Here is a 9,134-nt window from a genome sequence, read left to right as displayed (position 1 = left end):
TCTCATTAATTTATCCCCAAAGCTTTGTGGGATGACAATATACAGCTCCAGTATTGGCCTTGCATCTCAGAGTTATGGCCTTACATCTCCACAATAATCTGTATGAATTGTGCTCCCTTTGTGGCGCCATCCTCATACTGCAGGAAGCGCTTGCTAGATGGGGCCAAAGGCCCATGTTCATATGGTGGGTGGACAATCAGATGCCTATGGCAAGCCCCACAGGTAGGACCTGAGTGCACCAGCACTCTTCCTACCTGTCATTCTCAGCAACTGGAATTCATAGCCGTGCTGCCTCCGACAGTGGAGGTACATCATGCTATGCCGGATGGTCAAACCGACTGTTGTAGCACCAACAATCCGAAATAATAGGCTGTTCTTATCGTCAAAAAGGCTAGCAAGGCTATGGCATTATTCTGGGTGAAACTCCTAATGTCAAAATGGTAGGAGGTGGCAGGAAGACGACGTTCAGGAAGGATTGCAGGGTGCATTCCAAAGTGCTGCCCCATTCCCAAAGCTGCAGAAGGAAAGAAGGTAAAAGCATTCCACATTAAGATAGATGAGAAAAGCAACACTGAAGAGGGTGGGAGGACAACCCTGGAAGGAAGGATGTCTTTCGAAGAGAATGCTTGCTCCATCCACATGCTGGCTGCCTTGAGGGAATGCCATGGGGAGATCAGTTATTGTTCATGATCCACCAGCAAGCTGAGGAAACAAAAACAAGGGGTTCACAAAACTCAAATGCAGGACCGGCCCACCCGTGAGGCATGGTGAGGTGACCGCCTTAGGCAGCAGGGTCCACTGGGGCAGGAGAACCCAATGTCCATCTTTCTTTCCCATCCTCATTTGTTCCTGATATAGATCTCCCCCCACCCCTTCTCCCCTGGTGCAGAGGGCAAGGCACTATAATGGTGCCAAATTGGCTTGGACCAGCCCTGCTCAAACGGACAGACTGGGCTACAATTTAGTCTAATAATTTTTAAGTATTCCTTTTGCAAGAATAACTACAACTTATTCCAAGGACCATGAAGTATGGAACACAGCTCTGAAATGCCAAATAAAATTTAGATCGGAATTGAGACACATCGAGACATGTGACCTGTTTCTGATGTAATGTTAAGAGGTCTGATTAGAGATGGGAAGGCCTGGAAAAAAACCAACCCGGAAAAATTGGGGAAATAACCAGTTTTTCTGCCTTTTCCAAAGCCGTTTTTTAAGTTTGGAGAAAAAGAGGGAAACTGGTCCCCTCCCCATTTTTCTGGTTTTTTCCAGGCCTTCTCATCTCTAGGTCTGATGCACTTAAAAAAAAAAAAAGCAATACAAGCAAAATTGCAAATCTACATCGATCAGTACTCAACCTGGAAAGAGCATGGTGGTCAAAAGTTCTGGAGAGTCCAATAAGTCAATGATGGCACGCTGAAACTTCTTACTGTAGTTTGATTGCAGGTGGCTGCAAAGAAATGGGGAGAGTTGGGACGGTATCTATATATCTATATCATCTATATCATCTATATCTATATCATCTATATCTATATCTATATCATCTCTCTCTCTCTCTCTCTATCTCTCTCTCTATCTCTATCTCTATCTCTATCATCTCTATCTCTATCTCTATCTATATCATCAGGTGGCAACAAGAGGCAAGTCTTATGGAACTTCTTCTTCTATGGGTGACTTCTGAGATTAGGAGTAGCCAATGTGGTGCCTTTCAGATGTTGCTGAACTACAACTCCCATCATCCCTGAGTACTGGCCCATGCTAACTGGACATTCGCTTTGAGGCCTCCCCCCGCCACTCCGTCTCCCCACAAATACTGCATGAATTGTCAGGAGCCACCAACCTTCTCCATGAAGCCACATCTTGCCAAAACTCATAGAGGATGAAGCAGGCATCGCTCGACAGTTTGTGGGCAGACACACTACAGGAAAGGAAGACAGGCCATGAGGGAAAATGTTATCGCTACATGTCAGACAGTGTATAGTCTCTGACCCCAGGATTCACAGCCAGCCTAGCTCTTGAACCATCTTCACAAGGATGTTTAAGAACTGCCAATGTTATTCAAGGGATCATTTGGCGTGTTGTGACGGCCCCATTTTTTGCACAGCCTGCATTCGGCAGACTAGGAGACATTGAATTTTTTATCTGATGCTGTGACCTTCCATGTCACCCAGTGGCGTAGCGTGGGTTGTCAGCACCCGGGGCAAGGCAAGTAATTTGTGCCCTCTAACCCGTGGAATTGCGCCCCTTAACCCTAACCCCCAGATGTTGCGCCCGGTGCGGCCGCCCCCCCCTGCACCCCCCACGCTACGCCACTGATGTCACCTTGACTTTAATGAAATTGCTGGACATGCCGATATTCTTCACTCACAAGAATTGATACTAGCCTCAAACTCTACTAAATAGGACCTGTTCACAGAACCACTTCTGAGTGGAACTGGGTGTTATACTTGCTGTCAAAAATAGTAGCCCTGTGTCAAGTTTCCTTCCAAACATTGGGAGCTACCAAGGATGTGGAATGTGGGTGGGTGACTGTGATGAGGTCATGGCACACATAAATTGCTTTAATGTTTTGGAGGATGCTGGTGATTGGAGATCAAAGGATTTGTTGATTTCAGATCTCCCAGTTTCTCATTTTTCCAATCTTAGATTCGGTTCTCCGCATTTCTGCAGCTTTTTGCAAATTTCATTTTTTGAATAATCTCAATAAAATGCTTCAGCATTTTAGGTGTGGCTTTCTGCTAATAAACATTTTTTTGTGTGCAGTTTTGGCTAATGTACACTTTTTTGCTAGCAACTACCTGTTATTTTCACCAACATATTCATTTCTATGCATGCTTTCCCACAAATATATGCATTTCTCCAGACATTATTTGGTTGGAGAACTACAGAGAAAATTTTGTATAAATGTAACTTCTGAAAAATGGCTGTGTTTTGGTTATCCTATAGTTTTAGACCCAGCAAGGTCATAGTCTCATGCTCCTTCAGACCATATCCTGCCTTGAAGAACTGCCATCACACAGCCAATTCCAGCAAACAATGAAATTGTGCCAACTTTCCCACGAAGATAATTGATTAATGCTAATACCTTCCCAAAGTTTTTTTTATTATTATTACTGTATGTTCATTAATTCAGTAACTTAATCTGCTGACTCTTCCTTTCTCACTGTTTCAATGATGAATGCTTTTGTTTTTTTCCAGTATTTGGAAGTAAAATACAGGCAGTTACTAATACATTTCCAATTACTTAATGCATTTTCCAACAGCAAAAATAATTACAAAACTAGGAAAGGGGGGAGAGTCTGCATTCACAATCATCTGAGTGTGCAATTTTCTTTCTGTGCTTCTGTTTGTTTTGCCATCTGTACAGAAAAAGAGTAATAATATTTCCCTGTAATGAGTCTGTATTTTGTAGTGCAGCATTCATCTACTTTATGGGGGATGTTAGGAGGGCAATTTAGTTCATAGATATTTTTTTTTCAGGATTAACTATAAAGCAACCCTGTATCTTTGTTCTAAATAATAACACTAAGCTGTTTGGGAGAGTGAGTTAAAATTAATAGCCTGAAGATGGAGAGTTCGACAAAAGCCACAATTCCTGTTCTTAACAACATTTCTCATCCAAACAGCCTATGAAAGTCAAACTCTGGAAGACTTACTGTAGGCAGCTGCTCTGTCCGGCTGTGATTTCTGTGTAGGATTGGAGAGCTTGGCGGAACGCCTCTAATCCACTGTCTGCCACTGAGATCTGTCTCTGTGCCACCAGGATGTGCTGCAGAAAGTGGCAGAGGCAGGAGGGGGAAGAGAGATGGTGAGGGGTGATAGACCCAGTTCCAGTATGCTACATGCAATATCCCTGTGATCAAAGGCAGCCCTTTGTATCTAAGGACTGCATTCCACTTAGAAACACACACACCCAAACAGGTTCTGCAACACCCACTTATATTGATTTGGCAAGTTTATGGAAGAAGCCAGTGGCAAACAGAGAGTAACAGAGAGAAAGATAGTTCAGGAAGATGTGTGTATTATTGCTTAAGAAGCAACCATCCCTCGCATGGTGCCCTCCAGCAGTCTTGATCCAGAGCATGCAGATAACAAGAGCTCTCAGAAGCACTGACAGTGTACTATAGCTCCCCGTTATATGCAGCATATCTCTAACTGGCACAGAATACTTTTTAGCATGCATTTGGCTGGCCCATCCATCCATCCATCCATCCATCCATCCATGCTTTCCTTTATTTTGTGCAAAGGCTATGGCAGATGTTTTGAAGTCCTTCCTGTGATCATACATTGATTAAGCTCCACGAATGAAGAAGAAGAAGAGTTTGGATTTGATATCCCGCCTTTCAGTGGCGTAGCGTGGGGGGTGCAGGGGGGCCCGGCCGCACCGGGCGCAACATCTGGGGGTTAGGGTTAGGGGCATAAATCCACGGGTTAGGGGGCGCAAATCCACGGTTAGGGGGTGCAAATCCACGGTTAGGGGGCGCAAATTACTTGCCTTGCCCCGGGTGCTGACAACCCACGCTACGCCACTGCCGCCTTTCACTCCCTTTAAGGAGTCTCAAAGCGGCTAACATTCTCCTTTCCCTTCCTCCCCCACAACAAACACTCTGTGAGGTGAGTGGGGCTGAGAGACTTCAAAGAAGTGTGACTGGCCCAAGGTCACCCAGCAGCTGCATGTGGAGGAACGGAGACGCGAACCCGGTTCCCAGATTACGAGACTACCGCTCTTAACCACTACACCACACTGGCTCTTGCAAAGTGAGCAAAGTTCTCGGAACAACACAATTGTTCTTGGGAGATGACTTACCCACTTTAGGTATGGTTTTAGTTCAAAACTCATGTGAAAACCTGCTCATCTAAAGACACACTGTGGCTTCTGCAATTTTTGTTGGGTTCCTTCAGACAACCCATTTATTGAGCATTCGTCCTGATTTACTTGCATGCAACTTACATGGAGGCTGAATTGTTTTTGGTATTTATTACACATTTGTTCTGGTTTGGTTGCAGAGAGGTTATACTACAATGAATATTCACCCTGCATCCATCCTGATGTGTTTGTGGGGCATTTAGATGTCTCCCCATTACTGATTTGTTCATTCCCATGCTTTCCGATGCATGTCACCATCGCTATCCTAAAGGCAAAAAGCCCATTTATTTATTTCTTAATGTGAATTTGTTGTACTGAAGCAACAGAATGCTTTAATCCACTGTAATTGTGCCAACCTACATTTCCTGGAATGTGCTTGAGTCCTTCCAGCAAAATACAGTCTGGAGTCCCCTTTTGTATTGGCACATATTTTCTCAAAGGTTGACAGCTTTAGAAATGTCAGTTTTGATCAAACTTCTGCAGAGGCTGCCATATAAACATGTCGTCACAAGCTGGTACTAGCAGCTTCCCTTGCTGAGTGATCACAAGTACTAGAGAACTAGATTGCAACACCACTGACAGCCCTGGGCAGAAGAGAAAGATCTGGTGGAGGCAACTTTTCTCACCCTTGTAGCCCTGTGATATAAAAAGCTGTTCTTTCTAAAATTCCTTCCTCTATACGGCTCTCAAAGGCATAGGAGCCCTGTCCTTTACTCCATCTGGTCATTAAATCATCTTCTTTGTTTCCACCAGTATATTAATAGTATCCCAAGCACATTGGCTGAGGGATTTGCTCATTTTGATTATCAAATAAACGGAGCAGTCACAATTAAACTTACAGAAGAATCTCTTCCTTTGCAGACCACATCATCTTTCAGAGGTTCCAGCCTTGGACTCTGAGTAGACAGAAATGCACAATTATTGCAAAAGTAGAACAATGAATGTGGAAGTGTGAAATGTATAATTGACTTAATGACTGCCTTTTTTTTGCCAGCATTCACAGTTGCTACAAACCACGACTTGGCTGCTTTCTTTCTGGGGGTACTCAGGGATACTCATACCCCTAAACATTTTGTGAATCTTTGTACTTTTGTCCAATTACTGTATTTATTTTTTTCCGATTTGACTATAAAATGGTTATTTTCTTGAGTCAAAATGAGAGTACCCCTAAACATTTTTTTTTTTAGAAAAAAAGCACTGCATAGAAGTATGTCAGAGCAAAAAACCTGGTAAGTTGGCCTGATGCAATATATATGAGAAGAATTGGAACCCCACTCCCTTTAGGGTCTAGCCTTTGTGCTTTTGAGCTCTTCCCAGAAGCAAAACCAGCCATTTTTACTGGTATCCAGACATAAACCAGTGGGAGTTTTAGCAGTTGGTTATTTGATGTCTCACAGAATGTGTTACGGGTGAGTATAATGTGTAGAAATCAGGGTAACATCAGATGGTATTTCATACGTATGGAACACTCTTAAGAGACCACACACCATAGGCAGAACTTTCCTATCTCCGGACACAATGATTTTCAACAGAGGCTGTTCACACTTTCAGCTGCAAATGACGAGCGTGCATATATGAATCAGCTCCAAGGTAATGAGGAGGATATTTCATTATCTCATCAGCAGAAGTCCCATCTTCTTTCATAGGCGGAACAGTAAAAAACCCGAGGAAGTGAGTCAAATGGTATATAGGAACCTATGTCATAGGAGCCTAGGAAGCCTGCCTTATACTGAATCAGATCACTGGCCCATCTCACTCAGTATGCACTGAGTATACACTGACTGGCAGCAGCTGTCTGGGATTTCAGGCAGGAGACATTCCCAGCCATACCTGTAGATGCTGGCGATTGCACCTGGCACCTTCTGCATGCAAAGCAGATGTTCTGCTACTAAGATATGGTCCTTCCCCAGAAAGATTGGAAAGTGGAAAGAACAAAATTTTCTGACATGTTAATATATGCATTTATGTATTGTGTGGCATAAGCTTTTGTGGACAACGGTTGACTTCACTGAGCTTATGCCATAATGAATTTGTTAGTCTTTAAGATACCACAAGGCCTTCTTTCCCCTTCCCCCCTCTTTTTTCCTTTTGCAACAGGCTAACGCAGCTACTGTACTGGAATATTTCACAGTAAACACCCTCTAGAAATGCTCCTTAGTTCTCTGTTTCATTCTAGGGTTTTGGCTAGGTTCAATTTCAGCAGAAAGAATATGGACCTTAATCTAAGCTGTGAGAATGCGTCACCTCCCTCTGAAGTATAAAGCATTCTTTATACATGACTGGAGACAAGGGACTCCTGGCACCATAAACAATTCTATAAAAACTTTTATTCCTTTGTCTTCGCCCTGGGAATATCCCAGAAAGGGCACAAGAAAACCATTTTGTTTAAGGACAGAATTTTATTTAGGATTTTTACTGCCACTTTGTTTTGAAATATATATGATGCTGTACATTGAACAGACTCTGGGTTGGATCCAGACTACACCTTCCACAGACGGAAAGGCTCCTTTCAGCTGGGAGGCAACGGAGGGATTTTCCTAGGAGGTGGAGGGAGGCAACATTTGCCAAGTCACTCAGTCCTACAGGGTTCACCCAACCCTCTGAAACCAGCAGAAGCAATGTCTGGATCTCCAACTCATAATGTATTAGGCAGGCAATGCATGTACATATATTTGAAACACATCAGAGTCACAAAATAGGGCCCACCATGTAGAAGCTATTTGCATTTTAGATTTGGTTGGTTCATATCAGTTGCTTTGGTTAATGCAATAAACCTAAAAGAAAGGTTGCAATATTTCTATTGACACTTGGCTTCTGTACTCCCCCCCCCCCTTACTATAACTACATATCTTAGGGTCCCTTGACTGGTAATTGTGACAGTTTAAAACTGGCTTAAAGATGGGTTTAAAGCATAATCTACTAAGAAAAGGTACAAAGGTGGGGCCTAATGGATAAAAATAAATCAAATCTTCCAAACCCTTGTCAGTAGACAAGTTGACTTTGAGAGGCTGGGAAAGTGATGAATGATTATAGGGTTTTATGCTCAAAGATTCCCTGGTCGAAGGATGAAGACTTCAATCAGATATGTCTAGGGAGAACATGAACTGCCCCAACAAGAGATGATATTAAAGCGAACTAAGTTGTATTTTGGACCAGATCCAAATGCCCTGAGAAGCAGCCAGGAGCTTGGGAAAATGCATCTCTGTTCTACACAAAATCTCCATCATGTATTATTACTACCAGTTCCATCTGTTGGCCCACCTTACATTCCAGTTTGTCAATAAGCTGCTGTAGTTGGTCGATCTCAGCTGTCCACTGGCTGTCAGTTTCCACACAAACACCTGGATGCAATGGGGAAAGGGGAGAAGGAGGAGCTGAAATCATGCAAAGTCTCCTTCTGCCTGTAGTTCAGCAGATAGGGAGTACTTCTGTAGAGTCAGCAGACAGATGGATGGCATGGCAAACCTTCACTCCTTCATTTTAGCACAAATTAGGCAGGTCTATTTGCTTGTTATTCCTCCTTGACCCTGTGGCATTGCCCACTCCAGCCCACAAAGGCAATATTCCATTCTCTCTCTCTCTCTCTCTCTCTCTCTCTCTCTCTCTCTCTCTCTCTCTCCCCCCCCCTCTCTCTCTCTCTCTCTCCCTCTCCCCATAATGATTTCCTTGTGGTTGCAAATGTTTAAAGAATAATGTGCTCTGTGCTGCAACACAGACAGTACCTCTGCCTGGAAAATAGCTATGACCACTTCTGACAGGTTTTCATTTGTGAATGTACTTACACTGCTGGTGTTGTGGTGAAAAATGTAACATGGGAGAGCCCTGGCCTGTGTTAGCTCACAGATCAGAAATGGGCTTTCAAGCTACTTCCAGGCTTGTTGTTAGAACGATGCCTCAGGGCCTAACTAGATGTCACATGGACTGAGTGGTTGTCACACCCAGCATTCCCCAACCCTTGAAATCAGTAGCCAGTTATTTGGAGTGAAAGGGGTGGAGAATGCAGAAAGTGATGATATCACGTCAGGTGTTTCTTTTACTTGACATTACTTGGGAGATGTGGGCTGGAGACAGTTCCTTGTAGGGTGGGGTGGGGAAAAGGATCAGGCTGGAAGGCCTGACCTAGAAGTAGCCTGGCCTCGTGGGCTATTTTGATAAGTGGGTGTGGCCACCTACCTGTCAGTCACCTGACTGCACAGTGCTAAGGTTAGAGATAAGCCATTATCGTTGCTGCTTTTTATTATCAAAGAGCAAGCAGGGAGCTTGTCTCCAG

The 9,134-nt window shown here is 43.7% G+C and overlaps 1 protein-coding gene across 1 annotated transcript in view; it reads right to left on the bottom strand.

Moving 5' to 3' along the window:
• Positions 1-388: 388 nt before the first annotated feature.
• Positions 389-9,134, bottom strand: part of NECAB3 (N-terminal EF-hand calcium binding protein 3) — a 79,687-nt gene continuing 70,941 nt past the window's right edge. Inside the window, exons 8-13 of the mRNA XM_083746312.1 lie at positions 8,126-8,205; positions 5,704-5,760; positions 3,654-3,766; positions 1,838-1,915; positions 1,356-1,447; positions 389-702 (exon numbers count right to left, since the gene is read on the bottom strand). Of these exons, the coding sequence (XP_083602438.1) occupies positions 674-702; positions 1,356-1,447; positions 1,838-1,915; positions 3,654-3,766; positions 5,704-5,760; positions 8,126-8,205 (449 nt within the window). The 3' untranslated portion in view covers positions 389-673. The remainder of the gene's footprint in view (positions 703-1,355; positions 1,448-1,837; positions 1,916-3,653; positions 3,767-5,703; positions 5,761-8,125; positions 8,206-9,134) is intronic.

The sequence above is a fragment of the Podarcis gaigeae genome, assembly GCF_964106915.1.
Source record: "Podarcis gaigeae genome assembly, chromosome: 6".
In the NCBI taxonomy this organism is placed as follows: domain Eukaryota; kingdom Metazoa; phylum Chordata; class Lepidosauria; order Squamata; family Lacertidae; genus Podarcis; species Podarcis gaigeae.
This window is presented reverse-complemented; position numbering and strand designations above follow the sequence as displayed.